This window comes from Cebidichthys violaceus, unplaced genomic scaffold (assembly GCF_023349555.1).
Source record: "Cebidichthys violaceus isolate CVI_PGR_0920_01 unplaced genomic scaffold, fCebVio1.0.p SCAF_11, whole genome shotgun sequence".
NCBI classification, from domain to species: Eukaryota; Metazoa; Chordata; class Actinopteri; order Perciformes; family Stichaeidae; genus Cebidichthys; species Cebidichthys violaceus.
Genome location: NW_027176274.1, coordinates 14435555 through 14458117, shown reverse-complemented (window position 1 = coordinate 14458117; position 22563 = coordinate 14435555). Strand labels below are relative to the sequence as shown.

The 22563-nt window shown below is 43.1% G+C and overlaps 1 protein-coding gene across 4 annotated transcripts in view; it reads left to right on the top strand.

The window, feature by feature from the left end:
* Positions 1–22563, top strand: part of il1rapl1a (interleukin 1 receptor accessory protein-like 1a) — a 150971-nt gene that overhangs the window by 42054 nt on the left and 86354 nt on the right. For all 4 annotated transcript variants that reach the window (XM_068705047.1, XM_068705044.1, XM_068705045.1 and 1 more), the window contains exon 3: positions 20528–20813. In XM_068705047.1, coding sequence (XP_068561148.1) covers positions 20528–20813 — 286 coding nt within the window. The remainder of the gene's footprint in view (positions 1–20527; positions 20814–22563) is intronic.

The following is a 22563-nucleotide window of genomic DNA, read 5'->3' as shown; positions in this document are numbered from 1 at the left end:
AGCCCGACTGCGGAGCACCCACCAACCGGTTCCCCCTCTGGTGAACCCTGTTAGCTCCGTCAGCACTTAAGCTGTAGCTTGCTCTGTTAGCATTGTTAGCTGCCAGCCGCCGGCTCAGCTGTTGCCATGTTGAGAGCTGTGTGGAAGCAATAAAAATGCTCCCAATCACATATAAAGCACCTCTAAATAAGTAATAATAATAATGTATTGAAAGAATTATTATAACAAATCTAAATACTCCTGTGCTAATATGTGTTAATATGACCATTCCTGTCTATCATCCCTTATACTGGGTGGAATTGCTCGTTATCTTATCGTGAGCAAGTAGTCAGGAGTATTATGAAAAGAAGTGTCAGTTTTTGAAGGTCTGTCGTTAAATAACCTGCTGTTGTGTAACGTATACAGTAAAGCCGAACCATAACCATCTACCTTTATCACGGCATGATGCTAAAATGGCTGGGTTTCAGACTTGCTGTGTGTGCGCTTATGTGTGCGTACAGTATATGAGTTGGGTTCAGGATCCCAGCAGTTGCCATGCAAGTCACAGATGAGCAAACCTGACACAGGCATTACCCCCGGGCTGATTAGGATGAGGGATGAGGGCATGTAGAGAAAAAATGAACAGGAGGTGGAGGATGTAGCGTGAAGGAATCACTCCATGACAATTAACGATGTCAATTCTGGCTGTGACATTTTGAAAAAAAAAGGAGCAGGAAAGAAGGGTTATGAGAAAATTATGAGAACATGTTTTAGTGTGTGTTTGGTGGAGGTGGGATTGGAAAAAGTCACAGTACCTCCATGATCTTTGCTTTCAAAGCCAAAGCATTAATTGTAAGGAAGGTCAAGGAAATACAAGAGTGGTGGAAAAATGCTTTAGAGAGTTAAGACCAGCTGTTCAAACCAATGTTGGCAGGTTAGACTGACAATTTCTGCCATGTCCTTCCTCGAAGCACTGACTCCTCCCATAGCTTTTTAGGTCATTTTCTTATCCACCCATGCTCCATGCTCGGCAGCGCTGTTAAGTAAAGTCCTTGATATTTCAGGTTGCTTCAGTCCACTCGATAAAGCTGTGTTTTTTTTTGTTTTGGAAACAGACGTCGGAAGCCATTTTAACTGGGAGGAAGCTTTCATGTGATTCAGCTCCAGTTCCTTTCAAAGCATATCTGCAGTGGCCTCACAGGAGTCTTCCTGTCGACTTAACTGGAATCCCAGTTGTGCATGCCAGCCTGTCAGTTTACTGCCTCCTTCTCACCAGAAGAGTCGCATGAGCCCCGTCCCCCTGCTGCGTTCCCCTGGCTGCTGTGCACACTGCTACACGGAAACTCCAGAGGAGATGTCTGCGCCCTAAAAAGCACCAGCCGGTTAGGCTGAGAGGAGGAGCACAATAGATAGATGGAATATACAGCACACATAAAAAAGCTGCGACCCGACACAGGCCATGTGAGCCTTGACGAGCGAGTGAGTGTAAGCGGCCGATTGGAGTGCTAAACGTGGCATACTCGGGTCTGTTTGCGGATGGCTTTTAATTGACGCTGGTAAATGCCTCATCTTCATCAGATTGTTTGTTTGTAATTCCACCTGTTTGTGTGGTGCGCTGAGCGATGAGAGCACTCCCTTATTCTCTCAGGCAAACACACACACACACACACACACACACACACACACACATAATGTGATATCTCAATGAGACAGCATGCTAATGGCATGGAAATATATAGGGAGAAAGGTTAGGGTATGTTAAGAAGGTGAGGCACAGAGTATTTTATTTCCCATCCATGCTATACATGGCATGCAGCAGGCTCCTTCATCTATATAACACAATTGAGCTACTTTTAGAGACTTTTTTGCCCATCACTAACTGTACTAAGACAGCCAACATCAGTATGAAGTTGTGTTGAGACACATGTGTAACTTGTCAATGGTAATGGCTCCAGAATTATGGACATGGTTCACATGTGCCCCTCGTGTTCACACTGTACCAGGCCTACATTTGCATATGAGATTAGCGAAAGATGCTTGACCTCCAATCAAGGGCATGATGGGTGGTGGGAGGATGTGATGTGGGATATGAAGCCCTAAAATACGAGTCAATTTCCTGCGGGGCTTATCGGAGCCGTTTGACTGGCGTGTGAGCAGCGAGCGGCCATCAGTTGTCAGGATTTAAACTTAGGGAGGAAATGAGACACTGGGGTGTGCTCTGAATATCCTACAATGATAGGATGGAAGAGAGAGAGAGAGCGATGGGAGAGAAACCCCACATATGTACAACTTTACATCACCGTAGAAAGGAATGCATGGTTCGTATTTACTTATCTAAATAGGAGTGGAGGGTCTAATCTGTAGCTCTTCTCAGCTGGAGCAGTATTAGTGCATAGCTTTCCCTGGTGTGTTTTGAATAGACCCAGTACTTCACTGGTCGTGGTGGCTGCATCAGACTGTCGGGGATGACAGACACATCTTCCTCCCTTCATTAATCTCCGTTTAGTTCTGCACTGGAGGCGAGGTGGGGGAGGAGCGGGGGCTTCGAGGGGAGCGACGGACAGGGGAAAAGGCGGAAGCGCAAGATTAAAGATATGGCTCGCCATGAAATGGAAAAAAAAGGAGATAGGAGATGAGGGTAGAGGGATAAAAGATGGAGAGAAAATGAACCAGAAATGAATATTGAAAGTTGCCTATGAAACGAGTGGGGAAGGTGAGGAAAAAGAGAGAAAGGTGGGAGTGTAGACGAGCTAAGGAATATAGGTATAAATTGGAGAGAAATTGAGGCAGGAGGAAATGGAAGGAGGAGGGGAAAGGGAGCCTGCTGTTTGATCTTTAACAGGATTATTTTTCCCTGCTTCCCTTTTATTTATTTGATTTTTCCTCATACTTATTCATATGTAAATGCTGGCTGTGTGCCAGCAGAGAACCATATTGGAGTTCTGCGGCGCACTGAGCCCACCCTGTGCATCTCTGACACACACACACACACACACACACACACACACACACATACACACACACACACACACAGCCATACTGGGTAATCCTAAAGAGATTTCTGTGGAGCCCTGCAGTAGGCTCGAACACAGGCAGGGATGCAGCAGACTATAGGAGCTATGGACTCACTGTGGTCTGCATTTTTAGTGAGTTGTTTTGTTTTAACAGCTCGACCTTTAGCAAATGATGTTTGACTATGTGACCATCTGTTTGTTTGCTCTCTCTCACTCTGTGTGTATGGAGGGAGATGCTGGTCCAGCATCCACTCTCTACTCTACAACATCCATCAGCCCATATGGAAAGACACAAAAACAAAGCCAAGGCCAGCCTGGGCCCTGGCGATTATTTTGATTCCCTTATTAAAACCTGGGGCTTGGGATTTGTCTGGTTGTTGGCCTCGGGGGTTGATAGAGATTTTCCAGGCTCCTGTTTGATAGGGTTTAAACCCTCATCGGAGTGGTAGGTGCTGGATCCTGTAGTGGATATTGATTTGGCCTTTCCTTTAGATTATACAAGTCTGGCTCTGTTGATTGTCAATAATGCCATCATTGAAGGACAATACATAATCTCTGTGGCCTGCAGCCCAAACAAGATTCAGTTAGCTCTCTGTTTGTGCTACTTCTTAAATGGTTGATATTTTTAGTATACATAGATCCCTTACTGATATGCTAATCCACTAATCCCATTTTTTATTTTTTTTGTTTATATCATGTTAAGATGTTACATAAATGTATTGTAGTGTGTGTGTGTGTTTGTATGTTACTTAACCTCAAAACCCTCTCATGTGGCATGTACAAGGCCGTTTTGGTCAATAAGCAGAAGCAGGAAGGGCGCACACAGTCCTCCGTGACACGACTATATGCTTCACAGACTCTGCCAGAGATTCTGCTTCTTTTGATTATGTAAACTGACCCACATACATACAAATGTACACACACACACACACACACACACAGACACACACACATAGCTTCATGGCCTATAGACCTATATGCTAGGCCACTGGTGTACAGACAGAAATCAGATGATTTCGAGCTTCTCAGCAGCTGACTCCATAAACCAGATATGTGTGTGTCTTTGTGTCTTTGTGTCTTTGTGTCTGTGTGTCTGTGTGTCTGTGTGTGTCTGTCTCCAACATACACTGAGGAGCGTAGTAGCCATTAGAGCAGTATTGCAGATTGTCTGGTAGGGCGCTCAGGGCCACAAAATGCAATTAGATTCTAGTATAAAATATTTATTTCCACAACACCTACTGTGCACCAGAGAGGAGCCTTTACCCACTCTGTGCTTAAATATGAAAATAGTATATATAGTGCATGCCCGAGAGAGCAGCAGATACAATTTCTCAGTGTGGGCTCGTACACCGGCTCTGTGTGTCTGTAGGCACAGATAAGCGCATGCTCCTAAATGTGAGGGCAGGGCAGGGCATGCTAATAGATGACAACTCGTTTTATTACTTTTTTATATATTTGAATTGAATGCTTTTTATTGCACTTTAAACAACTGGGGGCAAATTGTACAGAGCTATGCGTAGCAATACATTTTTATTTTTATATTTGGAGTTGATTTCACTTCCTGGAAATTGATTGTTGTGCTCTGTTCTAACATAAGAATTGGAATAGTGTTGGGTTAACAAACTCCACTCATTAAAAATCAGAAAAACAGAAGCTCCCTTGACTTAACGGAGCTTTAAAGCAAGTTTCAGCTCATTGTTAAGCTGTCCAGCCCGCAACTTACAGCCTTCATAGTGTTGTTTCGCTTTTTGTTTTTTTTCTTACCAAAGAAGCTTTTACAACCTACTGCAAAGTTAGCAACTAGCTGGTGAACATGGTCAATGCAATTACCAGCTGAAGAGCCAGATATTTCCCTCAGGAGTTGGTGGAGACCAAAAACAGAGCTAAAAGAGAGAAACAAAACTCCAAATGAGCGGTAATATTGCTGTAACGACTGAATTTGTAAATAAGTAACAGTTTACTAGCAAGCTAGCCATGTCAATTTAAAATGTGATGATATGTCCCTCAAGTGGGAGAAGTGGAAAAATCAGTTATTGCAGGTTTACGTGAAAGTTTGAATGCAAGACATTTACTTGTTAACATAATTGTATTGCCACTATAATATAAGTAAAGAATCTGATTGCTTCTTTAAATACTACTTATGCTGCCATGTTGTTGTCCATCTTATGTATATGTCCATTTGTGTCTGTTTCCTTGTAATATTTGTCCCTGAAATGCTCTGAAGGAACATTTTCTAAGCTGAAATATTTAAATTCCCAAATTCAATAAAGCCATCAATCGACTCCAGCTTGACCTTTCTATTGTGAACACAAGCCTGGGTCGATTCATGTTGGGATACTTAGACATTTAAGCTCAGAAACCACATGAGGAATTTAACATGTCAGCATGGCGTAGTGTGTGTGTTCCAACCCCTAAAGGAGCAGGGATTAATGGATTGTGGCTTTTACTCCTCTGAAGCTGCCGTCCTCTCTGCTGTGTACAGGACGAGAACCATCCAGCTGCCTCTTCTTCACCTCTCCAGTGTAGGCTGATCGAGTTTTTTTTCAGGGATCTTTTGTGCGGGGCTCAGTGAAGTTCACAAACTGGTTCTGTTCTGCTCTCTCACTGTGGCTCAGCAACCATGTGTGTTGGTGTGGGCGGATGAGTAGGTGGAGGCCAAATGTCACGGAAAGACAAGTATGGATAGTGTACGGAACCAAACTCTAGATAACATAATATTCATATTCACTCAGAGCACCAGAGACTAAGCTCTGAATATGATTTTAGGATTTAAAAATCACCAAATATGTTAGAATTGGACTGTGCCGCACTTATACAAAGAATGACTCTAGGTTTTGTTTTTTATGTATTTTTTTTTTCAGCAAGAAATAAGCATATATGTATGTACATTACTCTTGTGTGCGTGTGTGTGTGTGTGTGTGTGTGTGTGTGTGTGTGTGTGTGTGTGTGTGTGTGTGTGTGTGTGTGTGTGTGTGTGTGTGTGTGTGTGTGTACTGCACTGGGAGGATTACTGTAGATTTACAAGGCCTGGTAACAATGAGCAGACCCACCCCAGGGACCCATACTCAATCGCTATCACAATGAAACGCTGCTAATTCCTATTTAAAGCTGCCACACAGGCGCTGCCCTCCCTGCTCTCCAGGCCCAGGGAGAACAGGAAGCTCCGAGACAGAGCGAGGACGAGCCCACGTTATGTTAAATCTGTGTAATTTCTGTCTGAGTTCATCTCTTAAGTCTCTCCTCTCCCATTGTTTCCTGTGAGGTAACTGCACGAGACTAATGCGCATGCCGCTGGAGAGCAGTTCATGTTAGCATCTGTGTCATTTGTCTTCGAAGTGCCCACCCAGAGGCCTCGTCCTCTCTAGCACCGCTCCTTATTGGCTAGCCGTTGAATAATTCAGCAGTTTCAGACGTAAAGGGGATTGCTTTAATTCCCGGCTAGCAGGTTAATGTCGGGAGTTCGCTGTTTGCATTAAATGCAGGCAGTAATTTGTAATGTCGGTACATGCATAGCAAATAAGCACACAATGCTGCGTGTTCTGTAGTGTGTTGCATTCATGGCTGAAGGTGCCGTGCCCGCGTATTCATTCTCAGCGTATGCTACTGCTGCTCGAGCTTTGCTGTATGTGTGCGTCAGTGCAGTGTTATGAAATGCAGACTGTAAGATGAAGTTGCAGCGTTGCGTTTGCGAGGTTAGCAGACTGCTGCCACTTCCCCTCTTGGCTGCTGCACAAGCACATTCATTTAGAGATGAGCCTTAATTGGACACAGAATCAGGGACAGAAAATCTCTAGCTACATTAATATTTTAGAAGAACGCGTCGGACAAGTCGGCCCATCTGACTGTCCTCTGTCTTTTTAATTTCTTTTGACTCCTCCACTTGCACTGTCCTGACTTTTCACATGCATGCAGGTTAACCAAAGCATGCGCCCTCAGTACACAGACGCACGCACAAGCTGCGCAGGTTTCTGAGAAGCTGTAAAGCTTTTTTTTTTTTTCTTCCTTCGGCCATTAAGGGGGATGAATTATTGGCACCAAATCACTCGAGGAATCCATTTTACTTAGGCACACGCATGCATGCGAAAGCTAGCACGCAAACACGCATGCACATATACAGAGCTCTTAAACTGGGGCGCTAACATAATGGGGGTAATGATTTTTGCATTATTAATGAACCAGGCTTCATACTCATCCTAATTGAAAATGTTCTTTCATCTTCAGCAGTTGCTCATTTATCCTCTCCTTCAATGCAAGTGGTGTAATACATATAGTGTAGATAGCACATATTATGGTACTCACATGCATAACCGGCACACATTAAACACACAAACACACACTAGACTTTTTGTTCTCTGCTCTTAAACTAACAAAAACAACAGCACGTATATATGCAAATGAGTTTGTGGGAATGAAGGTGAGGTGGGGGGTTGAATGAGGGTCGGGGACGTTGGGATGAGAGGGGTTGTTTTTGAAGGCTGGGATTAAATGAGGGTTGTGCACAAGGGGATGAACAGAGGATCGAATGCGGATCGATGATGGGTATAAGCCGGAAGGTGTCATGGAAAGAAACCCAGGGAGTTAAACACGTTGGGGGCATCGTACTGTAGATTCCCCCCCCCGTGGTGCTTTAAATGACAGATGGAAAGAGGTGAGGACAAAATGGGGTTTTGCAGCAGGGATGTACGTAATAAAACTAAGTTATCAAATCGGCATCACACTGTGCGTGCTACATTGCACGTCTGTGGATCCGTGCGTTGTCAAACGTCGTTGCCGTCAATGAGAGAAGCGTCTCGGTGTCCTTATGTTGTTGGACAAGTGGCCGCTCTCTGACGATCCCTGTTAACACACCGCCGGCACCTCAACAACAACAGCAACAAACGGCAGGAGCGGAGAAAACTGAGGAGTGAAGAGACAGGAAAGGGATGAGGTGAAATGGGAGAAATCAAGTCAAGGCATGTGCCGTCAGAACACCAGCGACACTTCAGCTTTGTGTCATCAGTCAATAACCTGCATCAGATGATGAGTGTGAACTGGTGGATAGACCTCACTCTCACTCTACGTCAGTCCTTCCTGGCACTTTGCTTTCTTTAGAGGGCATACTAGCAAAAACTAGTTTGAATAAGAATCACTTGAGCTCTGTGTGTGTGTGTGTGTGTGTGTGTGTGTGTGTGTGTGTGTGTGTGTGTGTGTGTGTGTGTGTGTGTGTGTGTTTGTGTGTTTGTGATCAAGGGCATGGTGCCTGGGTCTAAGCCTAGGGCAGTAGTGTCATTAACATCTCTGGCCCCGAGTGCCGCCCTCACTGGAGATGTCCCTTTACTGACTGGATGGATGGGATGGGTCATTGCTTCCATCCCTCGCCCAGCCTCTCGCTCACTGTCAATTCTCCTGCCATCACCTTGATTTAGCATCAAATTTCTTACTCAACCATGGCCACGATTTTTTTTTTTGTATTTATTTCAGTTTTGCTTTTGAGACACAGATTTCCTCTCATAATGGGTTCAATTTATTTTAGAGGTCAGAGCAAAGAAAAACACTGAGCCCAACAGTAGGAAGGTTAGATACACATTCAAAATGTTCTATTTCACTTTGCCTCCAATAGTCACGACACTGCAATTTCTTTTTTCAAACATGAAATTACTCAAAATTTAACTAGCACAACAAAATAATTGCATTCTCTTCTTTAGACAAACAGATGGCAGAGACAAAAGAAACAAATGCAGACTTAAGCGATTAAAATCCAGAGCAAAAAAGCACAAGTTTTCTAATCGAGACCAAACACAGTATGACTGAGATGCTCAATGTCGTATCTGAATAAATCATCCCAATGTCTTATGAAACAAGGTAAATAATGAAAGGATTATGACCAAAGTAACATAGTGATTTACAACCAACCTGACAGCCAAGCGAGGTCATTGTATATATCCATTAATATTATATACTGTGGTCTGTATCAGAAGTACTCGCGTGTAACACTCATGTTACACTGTTCAGCACCATGGATAGCTCCATGGATAGAGATGCAGGGGAGTTAAAGGGTGTGCAGCCATCGGCACAGTCTACCAGAACACCAGTCCTAGCCGCTAGTGGTGCTAGCATTTACTTAAGAACCCCATTTCCTCTGTGTGTCCCTGTCTGCACTCAGATTGTGTATTTTGGAGTTTCCCCCCCAGGCTGTAAGTTATACGCCTGGTAATAGAGGTCACGAGAAACGCTCGTTCACAAACCCCGAGGATACAAAACCCCATGGCCCACTAAACTTTTCAAGAGACTGCTCAGTTTCAGAATTACACTTTTTCAAATGGGGGGGGGGGGGGGGGGGGGGGGGGGGGGGGTTTGGGTTGTCTTGATTTATCAATGCAGTCTGTTCACTGAGTGCCTGCGTCTGAATGGTTCTTTAACGGAGCAGATTTGATCAAGTTTGGACATCGAGATAATGCGCAACATCCTAATAAAGTCACAGTCTCAGAATGTGTGTGCACTCAATCCAACGTTGATTTCTGCCGACCATGACGGCGGCCGTTCCTTAAACTTAATCAAGTGGTTATCTGTGTTACCATGGCGACGAGGGTCCCCCTATTTTTCCCAGACGGAACAGTAAACGAGTCGCGCTTTCACAATAGCAGTTGTGTTCATTCGTATTTGACAGGGGGGACCAGAAGAAAGAGAAAAAAAAAGGTGATGCTTTCAAAACTCAGCAGAACCAAGTCAAGAAGAAAATGTGACGAAGCTCATCTTGCTCCTGGATTCACAGTGAATGCGATGGGAGATGAAGAGAGACCAGTGTGTATTTTATGTCTGACTTATCTGACAACTCTGGCAGCTGACAGTATGAGTGATTTTCTCCTCCGCCAAAGGGGAAATGACAGAAAAAGTTTCTGAATCACTGCCTTAACTAATACTTTTTTTTTTGTGGGTTTTTTGCCTAACCTCACCAGGTTTTAAGACTGCAGAGCTGTCCTGACGATAGTGCAGTAGCGCCACGTTGCATCAGATGAGCTACAGCCAACAGGTGTCATTCTGGAGGGAACAACATATATTCTTGTTAAATTCCGAGGTATTCCTGTGTGAGGTGGTCTACCATTTTCTGTCCAATACTAAATTCCCACTGTACTGCGGTCCTTGTCACTGCTAACTTCACTGTGGGCCTGAGGGTCTGCAGATCCATGTGCTTCTCCCAATACACATGTAGCAACCAACTGCTGCTGTTTACCAGACAGCCAACAACTTCACCAGGAGGGCTCTCTGTCTAGTTTTTTTCTATTATAAATTTATAAGCAGGCCTTTGGGAATGACTTTTTGAAAGATGTGAAGTTTACAGAGGCCTCTGTAAATTAATGAAAGCCACAATAATCCTCCCTATTCCAGCCTTTTGGATTACCTGACTATTGCGAGCACAATTGCGTGTCTGTGAGTGGAATTTAATGCCCTTGTTTTGTCTCCTTCATTCTCCCTTCCCCCTCCTTTTTTTATTTGTGTGTCTCAGGCCCGCGAGAGGGGAGTGGGGAGAGGAGCATGGGTGATAATGACTTGTCAAATTAGAAGCGATGGAACCTGCAGCGAGTGTAAACACAATTCGGAATGTTCAGATGACATTTTCCAAGCTGTATTTCTACTGGGGGAGATTAGCCGAGTGACAGCTCAGCCTGAATCTCCTGGATCACAGCTGCACAATGGAGAGCACCAGACACACACACACACACACACACACACACACACACAAAGGCAGAGTCAGAAGAAATCACTGGCATTTTAATACTACACAGCAGATTGACACCTGCATAGACAAACACAGAGATTCCCTCACATGAGCGCACACACACACACACACACACACACACACACACACACACACACACACACACACACACTTTGCATTTGGCTATCTCATGATTTGAAATGCGTCTCCTCTTTCAGGCCTTTCTTCCCAGTCATGGTCCAAGGGGCTTGGCTCAGCCATTCGCGCCGCGTACAGATTCATGTGTGTGTGGCCTGCCCACACCCCGTCAGCATGATGGATGGTGTTCACACACAGCCCTGACTTTATAACTTATTGGGACTTTATTTGCATGTGTTTCCATTACCAGTAAAACTGCACATGATGTAGGAGAGCCGCAGACTTTTTAGTGGTTCAGATATTAGGGGCTCCTGTTTCTTGGTGTTCCATTTTACGCATGGCCATCCTCCCCGGTGCAGCATAAACAGCTACGAGCAGTGCTGCTCATTTCCCAACTTCGCCTGTAAAATAAAGAGCCATTTACAAGGAACAATGTCCCGGTCTGCCACGTCTCCCTCTACGCTGCCCCCACTATTGGAGAGATACTATTGAGAGTCCCGAGCGCATCAATTTGGGCCTCAAATGACTTTCTCCAGCTGGCCAAATCCTGACAAGCTTTCTGTTCCCCTTTAAAAAGAGCCCTTTATCCCGAAGAGAAAGGAAGAAAGGATGAGCAAGGGAAAGAGAGAGAGAGAGAGAGAGAGTCAAGTCAAAAAGCTACTGTCTCAGTGACACCCTTTCTCACACAACAGGGGACATTTCTGTTCTATAACGGGTTCTGGTTAATTTGAAGTCAATTGGAGAGTTATTAAAAGGATCTGAGTGAGCGGTGCTGAACTTGGTCAAGGGCAACAAACGCACCCTGGATTCTATATGAAACAATAGAAAGTGGACTGTCACCTTCAAGCAAACTTGAAAGTTTGCCTGAATAAACTACTTTTAACACTGTACGGTATGTGTAAATTCACAGATTCCATCCTGTTTGGCTTTTTCTACTTATTTAAGCCTCAAATACATTTGCCGGAACACCTGCTTACATTCTGTGGGGCGAATCTCATCGCTGAGGATTTGCTTCCTTTTTAGGTATTGTTTTTGGTTTATCTCCGAAAGCTTCATGTTGCCTTTGAAATTACTCCAATATGTATGCAAATGTCAACATCCACTGCCCCAAATTAGATTTACTTCATTTCCCTATTGTTCCCATATCCTTCTGTGGTCCTCAGGTGCAGGTTCAGTAGCTTAATGTAACACTGCTATGCATTACAGCACAATTTACAGTGTGTGTGCACGACAAATAACGTCAGAAAATTTACCTTAATAAAGCAAGATGCAGAGAAATGGAGGCTCTGATTTAATTCACATACAGTAGGATATGATGAGTTATCGCACTGGGTGGAGAGACAAACCGGTATGGACAGGATATATTTTCTGAGCAGAAATGATTAAGGGTTAATTAATGCCTTACTTTATAGGGAACGTGTAGAGAGTTATCAGCTTTTCTTTGTCTTTGAGATGCTTATGTGATACTTTGTTTGCATTTTTCTACATAACTGCGGGAGCAACAAAATAGAGCTACAACCTAGAAAAAAATGCAATCGATTTAATATAAAGAGGAAGAGAAAAAGAGCTCAACAGCAATTGCAGCAGACATTAATCTTAGTCCATGCTTGTACAGTCTTGGGGCGAGCTTTGTTTAACCTGGCAGTGAGGCAGTCAATGTTAACAATGTTTGCGAATGTTACAATGAGAGCTAAACCAAGATTACATCAGAGATGTTTTAGATGCAGCTACTGTAAACCCAGAAAGAAGAAAAGAAGAGTGTTCTTCTCAGTGTGAAAGAGTTGTTGTTACAGACACAAGGCAGAGTCTGGAGCATAATTAAATTGTAATAAATCAGCCAGAGTGGAATTAACACATTTACAAAAGGTTGTGGTAATAGGACATTTCCAAATCAAGTACAAGAATGTTAGCTTGACATAATCGGAGCAAAACAGGCAGGTATAATAAAATCTGATTGTATAGCTCCGTCCACAATGACGTTATCATTAACTTTTATGTTAATATTAATGGATTTCGTAACTTCTAATAGTAGTCTTTGTCTTACTTCTATTTAGGGGATGACACTAAGTGTTGAAACTAAAGTTCCCATAATGTAGGTCTTTGGGGGAGGTAAACAGGAAGTATAATGTTGCGATGGAGTCATTTGGTTATGTCGGGGACTGTGACTTAAGCCCCTTTTTTTGGGCTCCGTTTGTTCACATTCTTGGCAAATTGGCACCATTGTAATGTGCAGATATATCACTGGATCACATTGAAGAAACCTTAGTGCGAATTTAGCACACTCATGGACATTTATTCACAACGGACACTGGATCATTGATTACCAATGTTGAATGCACTTATTATGTTGCTTTGGATAAAAGCGTCTGCTAAATGACTGTAATGTAATGTAATGTAATGTATCTTGGGAAGAGGAAATTACACTTATGACTCGGAGAAGGTGAAGGATTTTGACAAATCTATTACAAATGCCTTAATTGCCTCCATGAGCTGTGTTCAGCTGCTGACCGTGTTGATAAGAGGGCCAAACCAGTGGGCTAAAGTATAGTAACTTCCTCCCCGTTGTTGAAGAACACCAGCACACACCTGTCCCTTTCATCGCACTCGGTATCTTTGCCTCATTTCTCTCATTCCCTGCGGGGAATGCGCCCCACCGTTAGAAAACCTCTGGTGTAAAATATTCGAAGCTCTGCGAATAACTGCATTCTCTATGAGTTATGAGGATTAGAATCGACTAGAAGCAGGAGAAGAGGAAACTCTCTACAAACACAATAACAAGGCTGTGAAAGAAGCAAATGCAAAGCAAATTACTCAATACTTCTTTGAACAGTCAGCAAAAGCAGCCAGAATTGGGATACAATAGCCATGGCAGTGGGGACATAATCCAGGGCTGGCACTGGGCTGTTCGGGGGGGGGGGGGGGGGGGGGGGGGTTGTGTTGGGGTTGTGTTGGGTTGTGTTGGCAGGTAGCTGAGTGGCAGCAGACCTGGCAGAGTTGCTGCTTGTTTACTTTGCATATGCAGCCATCACATCCCATCACAGTTACAGTGTGTATACTTTTCCATACACTTGGCAGACTTTAAACTAAGGTAACATGGAAGCAGTGACGATGTTAATCGTTTGGTACATTTCTGCAGCAGCTGTTCGGTCAATCTGTCCCAACATTTAGTCTCAGAGCAACTACTGGCCAGATGACATAACATTGGTTACTGAAATTCGTCCTCTCCCGAAAAAAAAAAGTTTTAAGATGTTTTTTTGAAATGCTATCAACAATGAATACAATAATTTTTTTTTTGTAAATTAATTCAAATAAAACAAATTGTTTTGAAGTAAAATCCATACCTGTGTTACTATATTTGTTATCCAGTCATGACAGACGGAGAAAGACAAAGAGGAAGGTAGATTTCTACAAGGTTGAATGCTTTTCCCTGTTCAACAGTTTTTTGGATGGACAGCAAAGGTGGTTTACCACCATCTTTAGAGAGAAAAGATCAGTACGGGCCCACATTTGCATATAAATGAGGAATGGTTAACTGTCAGTGAGAGTGAATGATTTGGAGACAGAGAAATATGAAGTGGCACAGCACAGAAGGGAGAGATTAAAGAGTCACACATCAAGTTACTTAGAGGAGTACAAACACAAGGAGAGAGCATTAATATACAATCGTGCTTCAGTCAAACATATAATGTTTAATACATTTATAAGTCATTTGAATTCATGAAATATTGCAAAGATAACATTTCAGTTGGTGTACTGTAGATAGGCTTGAAAAAAAAGAATACATTATAGATCATTTGTGATTCTTTTTTCGACTTGCATGCAGAAAAGCTCTGGTATTATTCTTTATTCAGGTCGTGTCAGTTCCTCTTTAACCAGATCCCGGCCCCACTGGACCAGAGCAGACCAGAACAAAGCCAGGCTACATTAACTCGGTCTCTTCTAGTGTTGTGGACAACAAAAGATGGATGACACAGAAACTTATTTTTCTTATCAGGTTGTAAATCTTGCAGCAAATGTCATTTTAACTTCAAAGGCCTGAGTCTGTAACTGAGCTTACATAATTCTATTTTTAGTTTTAGTTTTCTGAACTAACTCAGTTGAAAATGTGTATAGAAACAGGTGGATGAAAACACTCAGAACTCACCCATGATGCTTTAAACACCTACCACTATTTTGAGGCCAACAAGTCTTTGCCTGGAAGAAAGGCTTGAAGTCCCAGAGATACAGCGATCCTACCGCTGCCGGTTAACAATCAGATTGTGGTTAACTATGCTGAACCTTTATTATCTCATCTGGAGCCTAAAGTAGAGAGACACCAACAGAGAAGGAATGATGGGCAGGAAACGAGCCGTTAACTATAACAGATTGTTAAAGGCACCTGAGCTCTTATGGAGATTAATGCAAGCATGTTTTGTCATTCATTTACTTCTCTGTATATCAAAATGTCACATGTTATCTCAGCACAGAGGACTTACATCAGTAATTAATGCAGCACAGGAGAATAAGATGTAATTTGCCGAAAGATTATTGGTGTTTGTATCTTATTCCAGGGCTTACTCGCACAGTGAACCGTTTACTATAGATTCTGCACAATTACCTTCAGGGGTCAGCCACAGTACTCGCACTTCTGTAGCCGGGAAAAACATGAAGATCTATAGTACATCATCAGACTTTGCCAAAGATAAATAGTGGACCATGCTGTTTCATAATAAAAAAAAATATATTTCACAGTGTAGCGAACCAAAATGGAATTAGTCGTTATTGTTCTAAATATTGGTTGGAAAGCACCAATTGCGGAGTAAAAAGAAGATTACCAAGCTAGAGAGTCGGCTGCATAGGGAGATAGAGATCGAGTCATGGGCACAGCGGAGTGGCTGAGGAGGGGAAGGAAAAGAGAATGAGAGAGACAGAAAGTTATTAAAGTCCTTATCTACATATAGATCATTAAATGTCTTCCTGGCCTGCAAGGAACCCTGCCGCCCACCCAACATCTGATAATTACACTTCATTAGGAGAGCAGGTAGTGGTTAGAGAAGAGAGGCCGACTCCTAAGGACGACATGAGAGAGAGTGAGAGAGCATGTGAGGAGGAAAGCCAGGCACACTTGAGGGATATACCGTTGTGAAAGCATAATGGGGTTTTGATTATAGGGGGAAAGGAAAAGCAGGACTTGACTGAGATGACGCGTAGCACGCTCTTGTGATTGTGTACGTTTAGGGGTCGGCTTGCTTGTTTGTGTTTACACATGAGTGTGGGTCAATGCATCGTAAGCGGCACTACATTTATTGCCTTGGTTTAATGTCACAGGAAGACGGACAGGTCTGCCTCGACGCTGAATGTAATAAGGTTTTTGTGACACACACACACACACACACACACACACAAACACTTATGTGTTTCCTGTAGCTTGACATCTCCCCCTTGCTGTTGGACCAGCCATAGCTATGCCCTACACATCATGTGACGTGGCAGTGTTAGGGCAGCGGCCGGTAAAAGAGCGCTGCAGCTTATCGTGCTGCAGTAAGATTCATCGGGGCAGAGGCCAAGTTCCCTCAGTGTGACAGGCAGCCGTGTGGGAATTTGTCCATATGGAAACATCCTTTACACTACGGGCTTGTCCGAGAGTGGCTGTACAGAATCGCTGCTAAAGGTGTGTTGTCCCAGAGGTGCAGGGAGAGATCCTGTATGTGTGTGTAGATGTCTGTGTGTGTGTGTGTGTGTGTGTGTGTGTGTGTGTGTGTGTGTGTGTGTGTGTGTGTTTGTGTGTGTGTGTGTGTGTGTGTGTGTGTGTGTGTGTGTGTGTGTGTGTGCTGTCAGCAGAGGGAGAGTGAGAGGTGAGGACTGCAGTATTCCTCCAGCGGAAAGCATTGATTTTCCTGCCCAGCGTGGGGATGTGGGGAAATGTCAGCCTCTAATTGAGTTGATAAAACCGTTTTGAGTTTCAGACATAAATATGGTTTCCTCCCAACAAAAGGCCACCGCATTAAACAACTCCCATTTGGGGGTCTGTGAGGAATGAAAGGTTCCCTGGTTTGCACACGCACGCCCTCGTGCGCGCGGACTTCTCGGACAGCACGTGTCTGCAAATCTGCACGGTGAAAGAAACTGACAGGCGCGCCGCGGCTGAATAAAGTGTTCTTTCAGTTCTTTCGTTGTGAATCAGGATACAAGCTCGTTAGAATAAACAGTTTTTGTTGTGGCGGGGAGGGCAGAAATGGAGAGTGTGAGAGAGAGAGAGAGAGAGAGAGAGAGAGAGAGAGACAGAGGTCATATCCATTAGTGGCGTAGAGGCTGAATAAAGAAAAGGCTGAATGAAGCCTCTGCTGTCCCTGCAGATTAGCAGATTGATATGCAGAGAGAGCAGAGGACTTACCTGCTGCCTTCAAAGGAAACTCACTCCAATGCCAGGGGTGGAACAGTTGTGTACGGTTTGATGATTATCTCCTAATTAATGTGCTGGGATCTGGCAGGAGTGTGTTTGGTTATTGGCAAGTATGAAAATTAAACTATTGACAATTATAAAATTCTTAAACTCAATAAGATTATTAACATATATTGACAATAACGGGGCACCACCCTGGGATCAGGGACCAATAACCCAACTATAAAATAAGTCTCGAAATTGGTGTTCACTCAAAATGGCAATAGTCAAAATGCTGTTCCACATTCAGATAAAGGTTCCCGTAAAGGTACAGTAAAGGTTTGAATTTGAGCACGGACCACATATCCAGCTATTATCACAAAGTAATCACAGAAAGCTGCTCTTTAAAGTATAAAAGAGTTTATTTACTTCTAACAATACTGTTCAAGTCAATCATATCAACAACAATTGCTATACAATTACGAGTATACTACCTAAAATCAACAAACAGGTGTGTGTGTTTGTGTGTGTATGTGTGTGTGTGTGTGTGTGTGTGTGTGTGTGTGTGTGTGTGTGTGTGTATGTGTAAGGGGGGAGAAGCGAGAGCAAAAGAGAAACGGAGCAATGAGGCACACGATGGAGGCCACGCTTACACGCCACGTGATTCTGAGATAAGCATAACAGCACAACCTATATGTGTGTATGAGTAGGCGTTCGTGTGTGTCGGGGTTACTTTCAACAATAAGGAGAAGGAAAACACTCAAAACAAGGCAGATCCTCACCACCACAGTAAAATACAGCAACTGTTACTTTATCACACAGAAGCCCGACTGGCTAACTCAGATTTGGCAGCCTAATAAAGTACAGTTTACCAACTTTACTGATCTAAACACAACACTGTTATAACCGCATGGAATAGCACTCTTACCACAGCATTGAAACAATGTTTAATGTTTACTCAGCACTAACGGAACCGTACATTACAGTTCAAATTAAAACAAAACAAACAAAAGCCTCTTACTTGAGAATGCTACGTAGCGGATAGCATGTTTCTCCGAATTTCTGTCTTCAATTCAGAACCTGGAACTGCACGGCGATAAATCTTCTGTGTGGCAGCTGAGAATTTATCCTTCTGACGTTAGGCGGGAAATGCTTCCTTTTACAAAAGGATGCATTTTATATTCCTGTTATAAAACAGGAATATAAATCAGCCTATTGTTCGACTAGCAAATGAAGAAATATTGTTAGGTTTTTTTCCAAAGCAACAATGTCGTTCGTACAAATTGAATCGCGTGGGATGGCACGGAGCTGTAGGTAGCGCTTTACATGTGTTTATAATCTCAGTGACGTCATGGCCGCATCACAGGCATCCCCCGTGGGGCCTTGGCCCTCATCCAGTGAGACACCAGTCATGTGGTTTCAACCAAATCTCTCAGACAGGTGAGATTTTGATGCCTGTGGTTTAACCAAAATCAGGCTGTTGAAATGCCATGTAGGCCCCCATTCCTTTGTTTCAACCACATGGTGAAGTCCCAAAAAATGCTTAAATAGTCAGAGGATAGATGCACAAACTGGAAGTGAATCATGTTGTTTTTTTTCTAGACATTTTCCTCCTTGTTTTTGTGTGATTTAACCGTAAAACTCAATTGCCAAAAACATGCTTGAATTGTCTATAGTGTTCATCGCTAAGATGCTAAACAAGTTGTATAATCAAGTTTAAAGTTGTGAGGAGTGCATGTGAAGACACTTGATAGCGCATGTGTGCCTCTTTTGCCTCTATAGGGGCCCTGCTCTCATTATTAGGAATGATAATTAGACAGGGTTTCACACATTGTGTCCTGCACACACACATATGCACACACTTTCCGTTTCTCTCAAATGCATATGGAAGCGCACACACATTTGCGGCTTAGCCTACTGGTAATTAACAGACATAATTAGGCAGACAACCGTTCATATAGGGAATGCACGTTCATGCAAGCACGCACACACACACACACACACAGACACACACGCACACAGACACACACACACACACAAAGACACACATTACTTCCCTGGTAATTAAGAGTATTAATTACAAGCATAGCTGTCCCTGTGAGGCTCTCTATCACTCACAGACTGGCACGCAGCAGGGTTCTTATTACTTTATCTCACCACACCATCACCACTTCTCTCTCTCTTAGTCTCCCTGGTTACACATGCACAGACATGTACCCGGTAATATACACTTTCTGGATAAACAAATGGTAGCTAATTAGTCACAGACTGATCGCTGGCCATAGGTTAACTTCTGGCCATAGGTTAATATGTGGTATCTTGGGAATTGAGAGAGATCTGCTGGCTAGAACGAGAACAGGTCAGGCGGCCTGGTCAGTTTCTGTGCCAGTGTCTTCTGCTGTGCCCTCTGCCTTACTTTTTTTCCGCTTCTGCACTTTTTTCATACTGCAAATTAGGCCGCGAAGTAAAGTTTCTGTATGTATTGCACTTGATTTTATCTGTAAAATGAGCTACTCTAGTTTCACTGCCGTATGCACACTAACCTATGTGGACATGTAGGCCAAACTCTCCAGTCAGGGTAGAGTGTCTTTAGAGAATGGATTATCAGCTCAGGACAAAAAACTGTGGGACAAAGAGCCTAAGGGAAAATATCTCCACATAGAACTGTTAGAAAAGGAACACGCCTTGCTTCAAGAGCTCGAGGCGCATTCCCAGCTAACGATCCAGCCTTGCACTCTTTGACATTGGAGCTGCGGTGCATCCTTAGCACTCGGAGGGGCCTGACAGGTCATTCCCAAATTTTACACTGGTTGCATGCTTGCCTATTGCAGGACAGTGTCTGAGCGGTCTCTGCAGAGGCCAAGGTGGCGTACATGTCCTGAATGTGAGAGCAGCGTCAAAATAGCTGGGGGGTCGGCGGGGGGGTGGGAGGAATTGCGCAGTAAGATTGCCTATCCTCCAAAAGCAGAAAATGTTGACATCCGTGCAATATACATCATGAAAAATGCATACTTGTATACTGTTATAGAGCTTTGTGTCTCATCCCTAATAAAGCCATTAAAGTGAGTGCTTTCTAATAAATAAATAAGAGGATTATTGTGGGTGGTTTATGACCTGATAATCCTCATCCCACTCATATGTTCTTGTAAAGTAACAGGAAGATGCATAATATCTCAATATTGTTTTTGCTGTAAACTTTATATTTCTATGTCTTGTCATCACACTGCCACCAATTGTGTATGCATTCATACATATTTTATTATTTCTTAATCATTATTTAAATCACACCCTGGTAATGTGTTGATGTATGTCTCCCCCGCTCTTTCTGTTTCTCCGTAGTGGATGGCTGCACAGATTGGTCAGTGGACTACCTGAAGTACCGGGTGCTGCAGGGTGAGCCGGTGCGGCTGAAGTGCGCTCTGTTCTATGGTTACATCCGGGCCAACTACAGCCAGGCGCAGAGTGTGGGCCTCAGCCTCATGTGGTACCGCAGCTCTGGCCTCGGCCACAGCGACTTCGAGGAGCCCATCTCTTTCGACGGCGTGCGTATGAGCAAGGAGGAGGATGCCATCTGGTTCAGACCTGCCGACCTCCAGGACGTGGGCCTCTACTCCTGCGTGTTACGGTAGGATGGGGGGGAAGAGATAACGCTGGGGATGATGCATTTAAATGTTCAGTTGAGCAAGTTATCTGCTTTTGTTTTGCTGTAGTTTTGAAAAACCTGTTTTTCTTTCAAGACATAGTTCCGCATTTTGAGAAAATGCTTATTTGCTGTCTTGCAGAGAGTTAGATGAGAAGATTAATCCCACTCACATGTCCATGCATTAAGTAGTGAGCTAGAACCTGAAGGTGATTAGCATTGTTTAGCATAGAAACTGGAAGCAGATGGAATCAGGTAGCTGGGCTTTCTCCAAAAAAAATCGAAAAACAAGCCTAACAGCAAAACTAAGACCTATCAATTGGCACTTTGTAAAACAGTTTAATCTGTACACAGACAGAAAAGTAAGAAAAAAACGCCCCGTTTCAAGAATGTTCTTGAAGTGCATGGCATCATCTACATGATGATCGTAATTGAGTGATTCCACATATTTATCTTATAGTGAGCTACAGTATAAGCCATGTCAGGTGGCGAGGAGAGATATACAGACAAACAGATACAAACACAAACACCCACACATACTCACTCTTTAGTGGGCCATTACAGAAAGACTCTTCCTAATACAAGATGCATAATTATGTGGCAGTAACTTATTAACCTTTACAGAGAAGAACATCCCTCAATAAACGGCTCATTGCAGCTCCTCATTTCAGAGAATTTTTAATAAACCCAGTTAAAGGCCTCTTAAAGACCCAGAAGGGCTTGCAGGATACATCGAGTGTGACCGGGGAGTGGGTTTGTGTGCAATGATACCCCATCTTATACTGCAATTCATTACTGCACTCTGTAGGACTAATCTGGCACAAACAGTGTTGGAAATTAATATTGTCTTTGATTATTGACAATTTCTTCTAACAAGGCTTGGTTCTTGTTCAAATGTTCTTTTAAATTCAGAGGATACTTCCACTCTGTAGAGCGCTTCAGTTATAAAAAGAGCCCCCAGCTCTTGTGTTTCTGTTGCTCGTGTTGAGCTGGGGGGGGGTTCAAACTTCTTAGATACTTTAATCAGAACACTGCGAGAGATTTGCCTGTGAGCTGAAATCCTTTTTTTTTTGTTAGGGAGTAAGCTTTTGAATCACACAATTTAGCATATATGACCTAAACACTCTACCCTAAAACTCCCTTCAGGCAAAGAGAGGAAAAATATGCCTTTGTCTTTTCTTTGGAGTTCATACAGTAGACTTTGATATGGCACCTAACAATATAACCCTCATTGACATTCTTAGTGATGGACAAATATTTCACAACCATGTGACTTAATGAATCAACGCCTTTCTGACATATCATAAAAATGTGGAAATGTACGGTAAGCTTTGTAAACGTGGGCTTTAGTCACCCTGCTTTATTGCAGAACCTAAAGTGAACCTAAAATGCATTATGCACCCAATAAACTGGCAGCTCTTGTGTATATTTCAAAACCTTAATGGGTTACTCGGTTTTAAAAATCTCATTGTTAATTCATGCAATTAAAAACACATTACTTGCCACTGGGACTGTATACACAGCTGGTCAGAATGAGCATGCAGAGGATGTCATATTCCTCATGTTATTTCAATTACATGAGGCCTAATTCAATGACCTAATTCAATGACCTCCGTGTCTATGTTGTGCATTTTTCATATGAATAATTTATTGAAATTAGATTATAATAAAACAAACCGTATATACGTCATTACATGCAATGCTACATTCTATATGACCAAGACTCAACAGTGAA